Consider the following 19,362-nt stretch of genomic DNA (forward strand, 5'->3'; position numbering starts at 1 on the left):
TGATGATTGCCCAACTCTAATTAACATTCAATTTGGTGTAATATCGGTGGTAAAAGTATTCCTGAATCATATTAAAATTGAAACATTGAAAACAGTGCTGATGGAAACAAACTCAGTGACAAAACCTCTGCACGTTAGCTGTCAGAAGCCTTCTTGTTGAAAATGACTTTTCCACGTTTTGAACAGACCTGGAAGTGGATCAAGTGAATAACTGCAGAAAGTATTTGACAGCTTCAAACAGGAGTCCAGCTGCCTCGGAGCTGTGTGTCCTGTCAGGCTGGAGGCCTCAGTGCTGCTGCAGCTTAAACAGCATGAATATGGCCGGCCTGTACAATGGCACTGCAGTGTGAGTGGCTGCAGGGAACCAGGATGCTGTGAGTGGCAGGTGGAATCTTTCTAAGTCCCCCTCTCTCTCTCTCTCTCACACACACACACACACACAGACACACACACACACTGCTGGATTCTCAATAGGCTACTGCACTCCTTTTACTTACATAAGCAAAAAAAAATCTCTTCTTTCATCGCAAACAACAAAAACACTGTCCCTGTTTCTTATTCTAGGCGGGACCCTCTTCAGCACGCCATCATTGTTTTTTGTTGTTGTGTTTTTCTGTCTGATGGCTGCAAATATTTGCTGCCGTTGCAATTTTGAAAGGCTTCTTTTGTTTTGCTCCCAGCACTGGCTGATTTAGGAAATGTTCACTTTATTGCAGCTGTGGATATGAGCAAGATGCTAAATGCGCAATATGTGAAAATTACAAGAAGAAAAAGAAGTGATACATCAAATCACAGAAAAACTATTATTTTAGTGCTGTGAAGGACATGCTTTGTTTGTCACACGAGGGCAAAATCTAAGCAATTTGAAAATCCACATTTTGTTCAGGTTTGCTCTGTCATCATGAAAACAGATGACTGTGAGCTGAGCCCTGCAGATAGCGGGAGGTATGTCCGTGTTTGTCTAATGTTAAAGGATAAGGCTTATGGATGTGCATCCCATTTATCACAACAGCTCCTATAGCCTTGGGGGAGGGGGGGGGGGGCAGCACAATGATTTATGGAGTGAGAAGAAGAAGAATGCATAGATCCAATAACTTTGCAGGATTTAATATAGTCATAATGTATTTTCTGAGAAAAATACCATAGATTAAAACCTTGCAATAACTGGACCTGCTTCTGTTTGAGGGTTTACATGTAACTGAGTTAACATGAACAGAGATAACCTCACAAAGATATTCTGAACGACAAGGCAACACCTCCATAAACTCCAATTTAAGGAGATTTTGATGTGTTACAAAACCGTATTTTAACGTCAAACATCTGAAACTAAATCAAAAAGTGTTTTTTTAATTAAGGAACCTCAAATAATTCTGATGTGTTGTCTTCAACGGTGCATCATTGGTCGTGTAGTATTTTTGTTCATTCCAAATAAACTGGAACCATAAAAACACATCATTTGCTGCATGTCAGTGGATTTATTTCCCCAGAAAGACCCGTGAAACACTGAGTTGTTAACATAAAGGCTTCCATGACTGAGGTGATCAATGCAGCACAGTACAAAAATTGTCAATTACGTAATTCTTTAAAGTCATATTTAGTATACTGGTCAGTGTTCAAGAAAACTTCGAGGATTTTACTTCTGCCAGAACTGACATCATGGCTTCTGTCCTCTGTCCTCTTGTCTTGTGTCAAAAACCATCTCAGGAAGAGACACACACACACACACACTCAGACCTGCAGTGGTGATCAATTGTGTCCCAGCGTGCGTGTGTGTGTGCGTGTGTGTGTGTGTGTGTGAGAGAGAGAGGGTGTGTATGCACTGTGGGTGCGATGAGAGGCAGTGAAAGTGTTAGAGAGGGTTTATGGCAGTCGTATTTCACTGGCAGACTGCATTATCCTACCAATTTCAAAGGACACACACTCACACTCTCACTCTTCTTCACGCACATTCTCAATCTTACTCATGCACACACTCACACACACTCAGAGCAACATTGATCTGCGGGCAGGCCGGCCATAATCCTGCTGTTCTATTTACGGTCGGCCTCGCTGGGACCCTCAACGCTCCCTTATTAAAAGTCTAAACATGAAGGCAGCAAATGGAGAGTGAGGGAGAGCTTTTTCTTTTTCTTTTTCATTGTCTTGTTCTTTTTATATTTGTTTTATTTGACTCAATGAATTGCATTTTTTTTTATCATCTCATTATTGAATTGTATTATCCTTAACGCTTTGGCAATATTGTTCACCTGACATTAATGCCAATAAAGCATATCACATTTAATTAAATTGGAGAGAGAGAGAGAGAGAGAGAGAGAGAGAGAGAGAGAGAGAGAGAGAGAGAGAGAGAGAGCACTGAGGTTAAGGAAAACGGTATTGATCACAAACCTCTTCATTTCTATTGATCATTTCTGCTGTTTTGAAATCCTGCAGACCACGGCAGACAGAGGCAAAATTACAGACAGGGTAGGAAGAAAAGGAAATCTAAGAAAGAAGAGTTACAGAAAACAGAAAATGGAAATGAAGGCCTCATTAAAGCAGGTGGGCGTATACCCTGACACCCTGTCTCAGCACTCGGTGTGGCAGATGTGGTGCAGATTGATTAGTCATGCCTGTCTGCAAGCAGCAGGGGCCTGACTGATGTGGCTCGAGAGCTACAGAGGTGGGGAGTCTATTTATGTGGAGAAGGAGTAGGAGGGGGTCAAGAAGGCCCAAAGTAGGTGCTCTGCATCTGACAATCACACTACACCTGCCCTGCTGTCTGACATCTGTATGTTCCTGAGTTACATGCAAAGGTTGCAGATAATCTGAGCACGGAATTAATTTTACCCTCCAGAGTCCCGGGATAATGTTCAGTTTTTATTAACAGTATCAGAGAGGTGATGGTTCAACTCTGTGGTAATTTTTTTAGGCTGCATTATGTGCTACTGGATTGCATTACACTGAAAGGTATTTCTAATATTTATATATATTTTTTATATTTGATATATGTAAATTGGGATTACAAACACATTAAAAAGCGCTCTAAGTGTGATGCAATTAGGGCTGCTAGATTATGGAAACAATCATAATCACGATTATTTTGGTCAATATTGAAATCACGATTATTTAACACAATTGCTCGTCTTTTGGAAAGAGGTTGCAATTATTGAACTTAACAAGTAGTGAAATAGTTAAACAAATCAACAGTGAAAACACCTTGAACGGTGAAATTTCCCTAAAAGTGCTCATATTATGCTTTTTGGCTTTTTCCTTTCCTTTATTGTGTTCTATATCTTTTTTGTACACGTTATAGGTTTACAAAGTGAAAAAGCCCAAAGTCCACCCCAAAGGGACTTACCATCTCCAACAGAAAACACTGTTCACCAACTGCTCCAAACAGCTCTACTGTAGTCCAGCCTTTACTTCAGAGACCAACGTGGTCACTTTGTAACACACGTTATAATGCTCACCTAGCTGCTAGCGTGGCATACCCTCGTACTCTGCTTCTGACTGGCTAGTAGTCCTTACCTAGCTACTGCACATGTGCGACTCCCAACAAAGATGGAACAGAAGTGAGATGCCTCACTATGTAGCTAAAACAGAGAGCTCAACACACAGGGTGAAAAGAGGAGCTCCAGCAATGTGCAGTACAACAAAAATATGGTGTTTTTAGAAAATTAAACTATGTAAACCTATTCTGGTACAACCTCTAAATACAATTATGAACCTGAAGATGAGCATAATATGAGCACTTACTTAATACTTTTTTCCATTCAAAACACAAGACAAAATAAGAGTTTACTTGCAAAAAAATGTGTAAAGTAATTTTTATTTTTTTCTAAATTAATTGCACAGCCCTAAATGCAGTTCAACACAACAACACCGCACATCAACACAAGCATATATAGGTACAGTATATACAGTATATTAAGCTCCCTGTTTATGGTTGACAGAGCTGTATGTCAGTGTGGTATTAACTCTGCTCGGGCGGAGAGGTCGCATTCTGCATGAGTTCACGTTGAACAACATCAGTAACCCCGCCAGGGTTCAGGGTTCAGCTCCCAGCGGAGCCTTGGAACACAGAAACACACTCAGACAGGCACTTTAGAGGGAAGCAACAAGCTTCCGCCACTTCTAATTTGACCTTTTCAACTACAGAGCTCCTCCACTCCAAACTGCGGGTCTATGAGTGGAAAACAGAATTCGTCATCTAAAAGTTTTCATTAAATATTTCTAAAATGTATCGGACCTGCAGAACGCCACGACATGTCTGATTTGATTGTGTGAAGCTTTTCTCAACCAAAAACAACTCTATTTAATGAAGTGGTATCATGTGTGCATAAAATGAGTTAAATCCTCTCATATGTCACTGCTTCATCAAATGAAAGATCATATCGCAGAACTAAATTAGAAACTGACGATACAGCCTGTTCTTTGCACCAGATAACATCAGCAACTTTCCTTTGATATACAACTTTTAAGTGATATTTTCATGATCTTTTAATTGTATAAAAGCTGCAGTCGTCCTTTTCAAAAATATCTCATTGTGGATCAAAATCAACAGTCCAACATCCTCTTAAAAAGCTGCTCCCATACATATCTAAATGGCATTTCTGCCTCTTTATGAGGATTATGGGAGTGTTGCAGCTGCAGTCTGTCTCTCTCTGAGTGCTGTGATATGATGGTCTGTCCGTCAGCCTGCGTGGCACTGACTGGTACTATTGAGGCATTACTCAGCCTGTCTGCCTGCTGGCTGTCACAAATTTCAAACAAATATTTAAAAAAAAATAGTGTTTCATCACTATTTCTTCAGCTTCAGCTCATTTTCTTCTACATTCTATGCATTCAGCAATAATTTAAACCAAATTGATAATTGATTAATAAAAAAAAAATCTAATAAAAAAATCAATCTAGAGGTTGTATTTATTTATCTTTATTTATCTGGGACAGACCACCTAATGACATCAGTATGATGTAGGCCTACTGCAAGTGTGCCAGATTTAGCCACAATGGTCGTTTTCGATCTGCACTACCTAGACAGGTTGATAATGTAAGTTAAAAAAAATCACTAACACTGATGAAAACGCCATGCCAGGAATCCGATAAATCACTCTTCTGTCTTCAATATTGTTACGCAATAAGGTAATGACACAGACACAGTGAAGGGTTTACATTTTGGCTGAGCTGTGATCAGCTGTGAGACGCTCCAGCGCAGGCTGCAGACACTTTACAGTAACTGGTGTTAGTAACTTTTCCGAAACCATTTGAGAAGATGGAACTAAAGTAGGAATTTCATTTAGTGGACATTATCTCGTTATAACTGATAAACAGCAGACAGTTGTAATGAATAAGTCGCTTACTGTAATGAAGAAGGGAAATGGCTAACAAACAGGAAATTAATTATAGTTGAAATGTTTTGTTTATGTGTGTGTGTGTGTGTGGGTGTGTGTATATGAGTGTGTGTGATATGTAATATTGCAGTTTTCCATCTCTCAGTCTGAGAGCTTAGAGCTGCATAAGAGGCTTAGAGCGCTGAAATCAGTAATGTTGATAAAGGCTGTGTGTGTGTGTGTCTGTGTGTGAGTCAGGTGTGTGTTAGTTGTTAGCTTATGTGGCCTTTTGCGACAGATGTGTGCTGGTTTTGTGAGTGTGTGTGTGTGTGTGTGTGTGTGTGTGTGTGTGTGTGTGTGTGTGTGTGTGTGTGTGTGTGTGTGTGTGTGTGTGTGTGTGTGTGTGTGTGTGTGTGTGTGTGTGTGTGTGTGTGTGTGCAGATGGGATATTAAATGCTGAAAACTGCAATCATGGCATGGGATTAAAAACAAAGCTCTAAAATGGTGGAACTCTGTGACAGAGGACAGACAGAGGAGACAGAGGTCAGGCTGTAGAGAAAAGAAGAAGAGAAGAAGAAAGTGAGCAAAAAGAGCAAAAGAATTGGATGGAGGGAGAAAGTCATCGAGGCAGAGTTTGAGACACTCAAAAAAAAGTTTGCGGACGACCACAACAGAAGTGTAATATTTGTATTTTCACATACTTTGGGCTAGAGCTGGGCGATATTGCGACAGTATTGTAGTGTTGACTATTGGTGCTTTCACAAAATATTCACACAGTGAGATTTTTGATAAACAATTATCAGTAATTTGGATATAATGACTAAGTGGGTAAAGGTAAATAAAAGAACAGCTAGTAAGTCTGGTAAGTACATCACGTTACTGTAATGCAGCCTTTAAAACACTTGTGTCCTATTACGATATCCAACATTTAAGACGATATCAAGTCTCATATATCGATATCGATATAATATCAATATTTTGCCCAGCCCTACTTTGGGTCATATAGTAAAGTATTCTGTGACTGACTGCTTACTAGTCTATATCCACGACGTTCCACTTCCAGGATTGTTCAAGTGCCGCTGGAAATTCTGCCAGATGTCTTTTATTTCTACCAGATGTCCGTTTTTTGGGATTGACATGTTAAACTCTGACGGATTTATTAACTGCTCCTCAGATCTCTGCAGGGTAAATCCAGACAGCTAGCTAGACTGTCTGTCCAATCAGATTTTTTTGTTGCACGACTAAAACAACTTTTGAACGTACACGTTCCATCCAAAACAAGTTCCTCCCCGAGGCTATTTTGCAGAGGCACCGTGGCTCCGTCCGGCGCTTAGCACCGCCCATGACGATTGTGATTGGTTTAAAGAAATGCCGATAAACCAGAGCACGTTTTTCTCCCGTCCCGGAGTGCTGTGTGGTCTAGCCAGACCCTCCTTCGCAGCGCTGTGGAGGAAGGTCTGGCAATGCGAGACTAACTACTAATCAACTATCTATTATTTTGCAGTGTTTTCTCAGCTGCTAATGAGGAACTAATCGCCTCCATCTTCTCTTCATCATCTCATTAACAATCAGATTCAGTTTACATCGGGCTCATTGAAGTGGGTTATATGTGGTGGTGAAGTCACCGCTGCAGGACTGTGTACTGCTCTGGGAAGGCTGCACAGGCACAAATAGATACTGATATTATTGTCCACACACAGACAACAGGCCCGTAGTGAGAAAAGGAGACATTCCTCTCAAGTGTTTACACTGTATTAATAATGACGTTTGTCTCTTTGTTTCAGATCACAGTGGATTTGTATTATTTTTGTTGCATATGTGTATTTGGTTTAATTAAGGTTCACACAGCAGAGTAAGAAGTGAAGTCTTGTGATTTCACATTGGACAATTTTACTGGATTTTTTTTCGGGAACTTCTCATCCTATGAGGTCATAGGATTTGTTCCAGTTTATCTTAGCTCAGCATGAGGTTTTCTTTTAAGGCTTAAGGTTTATCAGTTTGAGTTTTTATGGATTTTAATAACAAAATATTTCCCCAGTGTTACCAGTGGGATGTTGTCTTTGATCATGCTGTAATGAAACTGCATTTGACCAGAAGCATGTAATCAGGTCATGCCACGACACCAAACTGGATGTTTCTATTTTTTAATCAGATTTTTCTGAATTATGTAATATTAAAAATAAATACTGATACATTTCCAGATTTTCTTCACACCTCTGATTTATTGTTTCAAACCTAAATAAACCATAATTATATTAAACTGCTCTCCAAGCATGAGGAACTGAATGAAGATATTCTTCATGGTTCTTTTAACTGGTCCAGAAATGTTCTCATTTTTAACCAAATAATGGCGCTTTCTGTTGAAGAGGACTCAGACTTTCGGCTTTCTCAAGTGTCCCAGTGAAATGAAATGCCGCCTGAGTTCTCACTCGAACAGACAAACTGAAGTAAAGGACTGAGCAGTTCAGAAGTCATGACTGGTATGAAGGAATCCTTTTTCCATTACATGGTACCTTCTCGACTCGCCTCGACTCTACTCGCCTATTTTGGTTTTCCATTATGAAAAACAGTCTCTGGTACCTGCCAACAGGTACTTTTTTTAGCATCACCTCCGTCGAGGTTCCAAGTGAGCTGAGCCGATACCAAAAGGTGACGTGAGAACCTGCAGACTACTGATTGGTCGGAGAGAATCGTCACTAATCACTGCGTCATCATTGCCAGGGACAGCGGTGTTTTTTTTGCTGCCTCCAGCTTCTTTTGAAACAAAATGTGTCAAGTTTCTCTGCAAAACAACACACATTCGACGTTCTGTGTGTGTGTGTGTGTGTGTGTGTCGCATTAGGTCACGGCAGTTTCCCCGTCCTTCCTAAAAGGAGGACGGGGCACCGCGGTCGAGTCGAGTCGAGTCGAGCCGATGAGAGCTGGTACTGGCAGAGGGTAAGCGCCATAACAGTTTTAAAAAAAAAACTCTGGTCACCACCCACACTACTCAGCATCTATCTGCTGTGAGCTCAGTGAGCTCTGAAACTGACCTGTAGCCATAAAACTGCAACAGGACAGAAGAAGAAGGACCTTTGACGCCATCGATACTAATTCATTTCCAGCTTTTAGTTTGTGTTCATGGCTTTGCCTCCGTGTCCGACCAGAGGTCAATATCTCAGCGGCGAGGACAAGAAGAGGAGCAAAGCGGGTCGATTCTAATTATAAAACAGGTGTCGTGAATGAATATTTTATGTGGAAACGACAGCAGCTGACACACACTGATGAACCAACCGATGCAGCTGTAGCATAAGTTTCATCTTTACCAGCTGCTGGCTGAGAAAATGCACTGACATGAAACTGAACTCGTTTTTGATAAAGTTGCAGTGAGAGTTAAAGATTCTCTTTCAGTCATTTTATTTGGTTTTGCTGTTTACCTGCAAGACTAGTTAAAGGTGCAGTAAGTGATGCTGCTCAAAGGTTGTTGATATTCGAACTCAACCCCCCCCTTCAGAAGCTCTGGCCCCCCAGATCCACGGACAGATAACTATTGGCCGCCGGCACATTCACATGGGCAAATGCTAGATCAGATCTGCTAGACGTGTCGACGTAGTTAGGGTTAGGCATGAGGAGTGGGGATTGGTTAGGGTCAAGGTAAGAATAACAGGGTAAGCCAATCAGAGGCAGAATAAGGCAAAAATAAGGCGGGCCGCCAGGCACGTCCTTTGACGTCGACACCGTCTAGCGGATCCGATCTAACATCAGCATTCACATCCATTTTACAAGTAATTAATGCTGTTACAGTTAATTAGCGGATGAGTCACTCGAGACACTGAAACCTGTTAAAGGAATAGTTCAACATTTTGGAAAACACATCCTGAATCCAGCTCCGTAATTAACGCACAAACATGGGACTGACCCCACAAAGAAGGCAAATAAGAGTGTTTCCCAAAATGTTGGATATTTCTTTTGTCTTCAGAAATGAGAATGTGTGTTTTGGTGGTAGCATTATTCTCTCTCAAACACACGGCCATTTAATGTTCTCTTATGCGCTAATGGAAAGGGCTTTTTGTTTGTTTTAGTTTTTCCACTGTCTCTTGCTGAATGCAGTTTTGCAGATGCAGCGTTGTCATGAAATTTTGTTATGTCCTTTTGTATCCAGAGAGGGAGAGAGAGAGAGAGAGAGAGAGAGAGAGAGAGAGAGAGAGAGAGAGAGAGAGAGAGAGAGTGTGAGAGAATTAGAGAGAGCTAGAGAGAGAAACAAATAGAAAGAGAGAGCGAAACAGAGAGAAGCTATATTTGGAAGCGGCACTGCCTAGTACTATATGGGTATGTATTAAATCTGTTGTGCCATAATAGTGAATGGTGGGTCTGCAGCTCTGTGTGTGTGCATGCGTGTGTGTGTGTGTGTGTGTGTGTGTGTGTGTGTGTGTGTGTGCGTGAGAATGAATGGTGGCCTGTCTCGTCCCCCCGTACTGCTGCTCCTTGCTACTGTAATTGGTCGTCGGCTTAAGTGCTGCTGCTGCATTATTCTCCAGATAGATAGGACGGAGGGAGAGGTGGAGGGACGGGAAGGGGGGTGGGGAGATGGAAGGAGAGGAAGCAAAGGGAGGGAGGAGGTGAAGGAATAGCAACGAGGGGAGAGAGAGGCAGAAATGATGGATGGGTGAGACGGCGCTGGATCGAAGGACACATGAACAAAAAGGGACGTAAGAGGGAGAGGAGACAGAGGAAAAGAGTTTTGAAGGGAGAACAGTGTGATATATGAGTGTAGGAATGTAGGCTAAGAAAGGAGAACAGGGTAAGACAAGTTCATGTGACTTTCACACATTTTCAGCATTAGTTCTTCCATCCGGATCCTCTAGTTTGTAGCATCTGTTCAGTCTATAAATATGAATAATTCAAACTAAAATGAATACATGTAGGAATCAATATGTCTCCATGTGCCTCGCAGTTGTTTACGTCCTGTTACCTTGATTTTTTCATTGTCTCCGCTGCTCATTGGGTTTTCTATTTTTAGCCTCACGTTGTGTTTTTCTTTGTCGTTTCTCCATGTAGCGTCCTCTCTTGTCACATTAGCTTCACTGCTGCAGCAACTAAATCTCCCTCTGGGGACAATTATGGCGTTCATTTGAAAAATGTTATGATATATGTTTCCACATTTACTGTAAAAATCCAAATGATTGGATTTTGTTTTTTTATTATCTTAACGTCCTCTTTTTCAACAGTTCTAATCTGCAGAATCCAGTTTGAGATTCCGCCAATTTGCTGTGCTTAAAACGCTTCCAAACACTGTTTGCGTTTTGTAAAAATAGAGTCTGTGTCTGAGTCGGAGGTGCTTTACTTTTTAGTTAAAAATATGATCTCATTTTGGAAAGTAACTCGCATGTCTTAGCGCCTGTGTTGAAATATTAGATTTTCTTGTTGCTGGATCACATCTTGTATTGGCTCGATGCAACTTTTGCTCTGTTGGACTTTGGCAAAATTCACAACATCACTTTAACTGGGTTATTACTATTCCTATAAAGTCTCCAGACATGCACTAGATTGCATCAACCAAACCTATGAACAGCTTTTATTGTGAAAAGAGGAAGGTGGAACCTGCAAGGACACTTTTTCTTAGGTTATTTAATATTTACAGGGACATTATGATGAAATTCCCAAAACTTCAATGACCTCTGCCAGGTTTTCCATGACAGCTGGGATGGGGGGTGTGTGTGTGTGTGTGCATGTGGGGAAGTAGAACGGGAGGAGAGGGGAGGAAAGGAGGGCGACTAATGTCTTCCGAGGAGCGAGAGGAGAGGAATGAGACGCTTTGGCCAAGACACAGCAGTAACTCTCTACTCTCATTAGACTGGCCCTGTTATTCCCAACACACACACACACACACACACACACACACACACACACACACACACACACACACACACACACACACACACACACACACACACAGGCCCTTGCAGCAGGTGGGCCTTTTGATTTGTCACCCAGGAAGAACCGTGTCTCATTTGCATACAGATGCCCCCTTCAGCGCTGAGGAAGGGTGCACACACAAAAAACACACACACACACACACACACACACACACACACACACACACACACACACACACACACACACACACACACACACACACACACACACAGCTTCTTCAGTCCTCCCCTCTAGGCCGAGGCCCATACAACCCTCTCTTTCTTTCTTTTTTCTTTCTTTCTTTCACTTGTCTCCCTTCCTCCCCTTTTTCTCTTCAGCTTTCTCGGCTTTGCAGAAATTTTGGCCAACAAACCCCAGGAGATTGGAAACCGTGTGTGTGTGTGTGTGTGTGTGTGTGTGTGTGAGCAAGCATATTTTTGTAGATTAAAGTAATGCACTTCCTCTGTAGAGACATTCTATGGATTTATATGCTCGTGAAAATGCAAGTTGTATACTGTATATTGCATCTCTGTCAGTAAATTTATCATTTTGTTCATTTACATGTGTTTGTATGAATGTGTGTGTGTGTGTGTGTGTGTGTGTGTGTCTGTGTGTGTGTGTGTGTGTGTGTGTGTGTGTGTGTGTGTGTGTGTGTGTGTGTGTGTGTGTGTGTGCGTGTGTGTGTGTGTGTGTGTGGAGGCTCTTGCACCTTGCATCTGTTCTAGCTGGCAGAGCTTTCAGGAGTCTTGTGTGTCGGTGTCAAACAACGGCGGCTTGTTTGCAGACCCCAACACTGAACTGATACACACATTCACACACTTTTAAACACACACACACACACACACACACACACACACACACACACACACACACTAAGACAACAAGAATGAGAGCTGAATTTCAAACCAAATAAATACTTTGAGATCATGGTGGAGTTTAATGTAGAGGAAGTAAAAAAAGAGCGTAAATGCAGCTGGGCTGAACAGAGGACAGGATGATGTGAAATGAAGCTTTACAGGAAAATTATTCACAAAGTTGAATGATTTTTGAATTTTTTTCAAAAATGAATCATACTGGAATTCATGTTTCAGACAGCAAACAACTCAGTATGTTTCATTTAATTCAAAGTAAAAACAAGGAACCAGAACTAAATCTTGGCCTGCATTTTCTTTGTAGCTTACAATTTGTATTGCAATATTATATATATATATATATATATATATATATTTTTTTTTTTTTACAATTTACATTTTCTTTTAGAACTTTATTTCATTGGGATTTTCTCTAGAGAGTTATGGCCAAGGCTGTAACACAATTATGTTACACAAACCAACACATTTTTGGCCGGTGGGAAACAGCTGATTGTAAAAACACTTTCTTTATCGTCTCATTAAACAATTCATTCAGCAGCTCTGCATGTCCCTTTGCACACATAAACCAAAATGAACTTGCGACATGAATCCCAGGCTGGAGCTCTGAAAAACGTATTTAAGAGCGGCACACTGTGTGTCCGACAAGTCTCTAGCAGAGCTGGAGAAACCGCACGCTGTGATTGGCCCGAGGGCAGCGATTACATCAGAGACTCCGCAGGCGCTACGACAACACTGGGAGTTTAAGTGGAGGTGGGATTGTTACCTACCACTGCTAACGCCTTGTTTCAGAATGAGCATGTGACTGTAATTTCACCTCCGGGGGGGTTATTTTACTTCGTACAAGAACCCTGGAGGTTGCAAATATTATTTCAGAGAGAAAAGCATGCCTTGTAGCAATAGATTTGGGTCATATAAATATGTTTCACCACACTGAATCATTCTGCCACGTGCCACTGGGTACACACAGCTGAACTGGTGGCCTATGATGGCACTAAAATCTTGAGAAAACAATTGTTTTTCCACGTGGTTTGAGGTTATACAAAGTTGAGGCAGAGAGGGAGTCAACTTTACAAGTTCAGGTGGGGAAAACAACTTTATGTATGTATTTCATGCCAAGTAAAGCATGAATAATGTTTTTTATGGTTTTGTTTAGGCAATTATAAGCACTTAGTTAAGGTCAGGAAAGGATTATGGTCGTGGTAAAGAATTGAAAAAATCAACGCTGACTTGAAGCCTGAAATGGGACATGTTGGCTTTTTCAGTGGGGAACCAAACCACCATCTTTCCCTAACTTGCCCAAGAGCCTAACCCTAATCTATCCCAACTACGTCTGTGGTTTATATGCATGTCACAAGGATGATTTAGCAAAGTATAGAAATGTATTTTATAGCACACACAGTTCAATTTGCCGCACTTTCACGTGTTTAGTTAGAAACAACGTGCGTGGTGCGATCCATTTCGTCTCTTCCACAGCTCAAACAAACAACCCAAACCTTTGACTCACAGCGGGACAGTACGAGTAGGATGACACACACCCAAATCACAGGCTCCCCTCCTCACTTCTCCAGTCACATATCGAATCAGGGCCGAATTAAGAGTTAAGAGAAATACAATTTCACCTCTGATCCTGTAATCCTGATCTGTTGGACTGTGTGTGTGTGTGTGTGTGTGTGTGTGTGTGTGTGTGTGTGTGTGTGTGTGTGTGTGTGTGTGTGTGTGTGTGTGTGTGTGTGTTTGCGTGCATGTGTTGGTGGGGGGTGCAACATGAGCCCAGTCAAGGCCCCTCTGTCCCTGGGGAGTCAAAACTCTGTCAACACAAACTTAAGGGCAAAAAAAAAAAACACACACACACACACACACACACACACACACACACACACACACCAGGACAATTTAGCCTTTACTGCATAATCCATAAATCTATCCCACAGCGTTTGGAATGAGGCTCTTTTCTGTCAATGTCAGTGCATACGGAGGTCAGCAGTTCTGATCTGAAGGAAACTCACTGAGAACCCACTCAGCAGTAAAACTCAGACAACTTGTTACTGTGTGCGTGTGTGTGTGTGTGTGTGTGCGTGTTTGTTTATATCTGTGCATGTGTGTTTTACATTTACATTAAGAAAAACTGATGGATGAAGACTGAGATAATGAAATGTTCAGTGCAAAACACTTTGCATTGATCCATCCATCCATCCCAACACACTCCCTCAATCCTTCACTTCCTTTAAGAGGATAGATGGATAAAGGAACAGATAGATTGTTCTAGGTAAATCTCCATCCATCCTTCCATCCATCCATCCATCCATCCATTTTACTGTTTCTAATATATATTATAGATTATAGATAATGTTATTTATAGATTATTATAAATATTATGAAAAGAGTAAATTAACAGTGTAAAAGTGCATAAGGATGAATTTTGATTTGCCAGCCATCATTTATCCATCCGTTCAAAGCAGCAGTGGTGGTGGTGTCTTACCGGGATAGAAGTCTTTGGATTTGGACAGTTTGATGGTGGCTCCGGTCTCTTTCTGCAGCTGGACGATGGTCTGACCTCCCTTACCGATGATAGAACCCGCCGCATAGCTGGGAATCAAAACCTTCAGGAAGTACTCGCCTTCCTCTGTAGCAGAAAACAGGAAACAGGAAGTCAGAGACAGCTACTGCAGTTCATTGTTTTTACTTCAAGTGAAGCTGAAAAACAATACAAACAGCTACAGTTATGCGTTATTAGTCTGTTTGAACCTTTGCCCTCATGCCTGCCATTTGTTTCTATAGTTTTCTTGCATTTATGTCAATTTTCAGCAATTTTTCAAACTGTGTTAAAGTAAAAGCTAAATGCAGGAAAAAAAATAAAAAAAAATCATTTCTAATCCAATGCAGGGATCATCCTGTTTGAACGAGTGGAAACTGTGAAGTGGAAGCAAAGTGTTTGTCAGTAATCACAGCCTCACCGAACAGATGCAAGCTCGTGCCGCATCACTACGCCAAAGCAGAATCATTTGTCTCTCTACCCACCACCAACCCCCCCCACCCTCCCCCGTTCCCTCTCAACCGACCATCCAAATCTTCCTCAAGCTGCATAAATCCATCCAATCACATCAAACGATGACTGATATCCATATCAACTAATTATTTCCATAATCTGATGATTCCCTTATCTACCCCACTTTCTCTGCCATCCATTTGTGCGCGCCTCTAGACCTCTAAACACTCTCTCCAGATTGGTCTGATGTAATTTCAGCGTTGGGGCCCGAGGAATCTGGTCCTTGTCACCGCCTTGGCACGAGCGCAGGGAGCTGAGGAATATGCTGCTCGTCACTTTTGTTATTAAAGCTAATCAGATTCAACCGGCGCCTGTGTATGCGACGCCTCCTCGCAAATGCATAACACCACATGCCCGCCACGGCACACACGCACACACACACATACACATGGATAAGCCCACATAAACAAACGCAGAGCAGACGAGCACAGATACAGATGTTTTTATCCTGCTAACATAGAGCTGCACCTGCACTGAGGAGTGTAGCGTAAACTCTGGATCTGAAAGGAAGATGTCGTCTGTTTCATGTGGCTTTCAGCAGTGAGCTCAGCTAATTGCCCTGATGGGAAAAAGATGTCTTTAAATGTCTTCACAAGCTGGAGCTTCAGACAGATCTTTATGGAAAAAAATGCATTTGTTTAATCAGCCAGGAAAAGGAGGTGGCCTTGCAGAAGACACCATCAGACATCAGATGCCATTCTTCCTTCAAAAAAGTGCCAGAATTTGACCCCACTTTGGCCAAATAAAACTGACCAAAGCTCATATCTTGGTTTATTTCTTACTCTCTGAGAAATATCTAACATGTACTGTAGGTCACTTTCACACCCATTCAAACTGACTTATTAAAAACAATCTGAGAGGTATCAGGCCAGTTTTGGCAAATGTCATTCTGCATCATCAGCACCTCAGGGAGACACAAAAGGGAAATCCCAAACAGGTGACTGACAGCTTAACTGCACTTAACTGCATCCTATGAGTTTAGTTCTTGATACATTTTGTGGTGGCCATTAAGGGCTCTCAAAGAAATGATGATTGTGAGCATCATTAGTCAAGACAGCAACTGGACCTCATTCTGTGAAACGTGAGCGTGTTCTTTGCCGTTTACTGAAGTAAAATAATGTAGATAAATCTTGGAGCTTTAAAAAAAAAAATTTATTTGTGAATTGAAAACACCCTCAATGCCGGGTATGTCCACTGACTTAACAAGGTTTGACATTTTCAAGTTAATGTTAATGTTTTTGTAATTTGCCAGACTCTCACTAGAAGGAGGCACAAACAGCTTCAGGGCTTTTGTGCAGTTGTTCAGTTTTTGTGAAATATTATGCACTGAAGCCAAAAGGGCAATAAATCAAAAGGTCGAAGCACATTTGAATCATCTTGGGGTCACTGAGAGCGGGGACTCTTCCAGTGGCTTCGCTCAGTGTCACGGTGACCTGAAGCAAGACTGGGACTGAACCTGCAACCTTTTGGTTGTAGCTTGCTGATTCTTTGACAATGCAATGATATATATATATATATATATATATATATATATATATATATATATATATATATATATATATATATATATATATAGAGAGAGAGAGAGAGAGAGAGAGAGAGAGAACTGACTGAACCTAATAGGCCGCTGCCCATCGGTACAGAATCACATACAATAACAGAGATATGGAGGCATTGTGTCAGAGGTTCATCAAACCGTGTGTGTGTGTGTGTGTGTGTGTGTGTGTGTGTCTGTGTGTGCCTGTGTTTGTGTGAGACTAGATAGATAAGAACAAATCCCTCCCTTTCTGAAACAGACGTGCCTTTGTTACCATGGCGATGATATCAACAAGCCGTGGATTGACTAAAGTGTAGCACCAGCTCACACTCGGCTCCTCATTCCTTCTCCTTTAAAGGGCTGTTTCACCTAAATACCTCTGTTTAACAAGACGTTTTTAAAACTGACAGACTGTAAGTCAGCCAGTCACCAAATTGGCCCAAAATTGGTGTAAATAAACACAGGTATAGATGCAGGTATCGTTCTAAAGAAATTATGAGGTAGTTCTCCTTGCAAATATTGTGTGATAAAACATAAAAATATTAAAGGTTCAATCCACCCAAATTGCAGAGATACACAAATCTAGTTTTTCAGTGCTTTAGTATCCTAATAATTGTTATATCTCAAAACCTTGACAAATCAAACCAAAACTATCTGCGTGGTGAAATACAGCTATAGGTTTAAATCAGATTTTTAATTTTTTTTTTTGTCATTTTGTTGAACTGGCCCATTAAAGCCTTAAATCCAGCCTTATCCATTATTTTATCACTATGTAGCTGTACTGGACAGAAATGCCACCTTAACTTCATTAGTTAGTATTTCAAATTACACATTGTATCATCAAAACTAGATTTGACAATGCTTTAAGTCAGGGGTCCACAACCTTTTCTAAACTGAGAGCTACTTCATGGGTATTGAGTCATACGAAGGGCTACCAGTTTGATACACTCTTCTGAAATAACAAATGTGCTCAGTTTGCCTTTAGTTATATATGATTATTCATGATTAATGACGCTCATCTATGTGAAGACACTGATCACTTTAATGATTTCTCACAATAATTATCAACAATGATTTAACAAGGTGGGAAACAGGTAATATCAATATTCAATTTTCATTTTTAGAACAGGCCTGAGGGCTACTCATGTGGTCCTTGGGGGCTACCTGGTGCCCGCGGGCACCGCGTTGGTGACCCCTGCTTTAAGTGAACAGTTTATGGACTCATAGTCTCGCTTTGCCAGACCCTCCTCCAAAGTGCACTAAAGGAGGGTCTGGCTACTCCACACGGCATTCTGGGATTGGAGTAAAACGTGCTCTGGTTTAATGGCATTTCTTTAAACCAATCAGAATCATCATGGGCGCTGCTAAACTCCGCACAGAGCCGCTGCAAAATAGTCGTGTGAGAGAAAACTCAGATTGGACAGATAGTCTAGCTAGCTGTCTGGATTTACCCTGCAGAGATCTGAGGAGCAGTTAAACATAGTCCTCAGAAATCCACCAAATTTAAAATTCCACAAAAGAAAGCGGAAGGAAACAGAAAATACATGCATCCGGCGGAATTTCCTGCAGCACCGGAGCAATCCTGGAAGTGGAACGCGAAGGATATAGATTAATGGATAACTCTAAAAGAACTCCATCATCTTTCGCCTTTGCGTCAGCAATAACATAGAATAAAAGTAGATGCTATTCTTTTTTATGATTAAGTCTGTGAATCTAATAACTGCTCTACACATGGGTTTGCAATGTTCTGTCTCTTTAAACTGTCACTGATTCAATGTTTCTCAGCTTCCCTCCCTAGCAGCATTCTTTATATTTGATAATCCAGGACACAGACCCTCAGGAGGCAGATTAAAAATAGGATTATTATTAAAGGGGCACACTTTCTCACAAGGGCGAGGCACTTTGTAACATCACTGTTCTCTGTCTGCTACCCAGGCAAACAACTGGAGACACTGAACTGTGAAAAAATACACATGCATGCAAAATATTGAGAGTATCTTGCTTTGATTGTGAGTTGGACAGAACAGGTATAACCAGATGGAAGATTCATGATCCCATATGGTTACATTGAGATATTAAAAGCCTTTTAATAGCTATAACTCCCATTAAATCCCTTTAACACTTACGTTGCAGCAAAACAACAGTGGAGCAGAGGTGTTTGTGACACCTCACTATAAATAAATGTAATTAATAAAAGACCCTGCACACCCACACTTGTGTTTTCAGGTCGGCTCAGGTTGATAAGTACAACCATTTGGCAAAGAGATGCTGGGAGTTTGCTATGGCCACAAAAGTATATATACCCAAAATAAACATAATGGAAAAGGTTGCCAACTCAAGACTGTTGGCCATGCGACTGTTAAAAACACTGTGAATTGGCAATGTAACATTTAATTTGTTTAATCACATTGAACAACTTCTTCAGGCACTTTTGTGTTACTACGTGCCAAATTGGAAAATATCGGAGATTTCGGAAAAATCTGAGCTTCCCAGTCGTAATTAGGATGTGTATTTTGAACATCACTTATAAGTCGGAAGCTGATAATTACTGTAACTCGACGTTACATGAGTGTGGCATAATGAGGAATAACTATAGATGTGACCCAGTTCCATATTACACTGTATTTCTGTGCTGGTTTTGAGTACGGAGGTGTGTGCACACTGGGAAAGTCGCAAAATAATAAATTGGGGATGATGGGGAGG

General features: G+C 41.1%; 1 protein-coding gene across 2 annotated transcripts in view; it reads right to left on the reverse strand.

The window, feature by feature from the left end:
- The window catches only part of nova2 (NOVA alternative splicing regulator 2), an 85,063-nt gene that overhangs the window by 50,158 nt on the left and 15,543 nt on the right, over positions 1-19,362 (reverse strand). For both annotated transcript variants that reach the window (XM_039822643.1, XM_039822634.1), the window contains one exon: positions 14,556-14,699. In XM_039822643.1, the coding sequence (XP_039678577.1) occupies positions 14,556-14,699 (144 nt within the window). The remainder of the gene's footprint in view (positions 1-14,555; positions 14,700-19,362) is intronic.

The sequence above is a fragment of the Perca fluviatilis genome, chromosome 2 (genome assembly GCF_010015445.1).
Source record: "Perca fluviatilis chromosome 2, GENO_Pfluv_1.0, whole genome shotgun sequence".
In the NCBI taxonomy this organism is placed as follows: domain Eukaryota; kingdom Metazoa; phylum Chordata; class Actinopteri; order Perciformes; family Percidae; genus Perca; species Perca fluviatilis.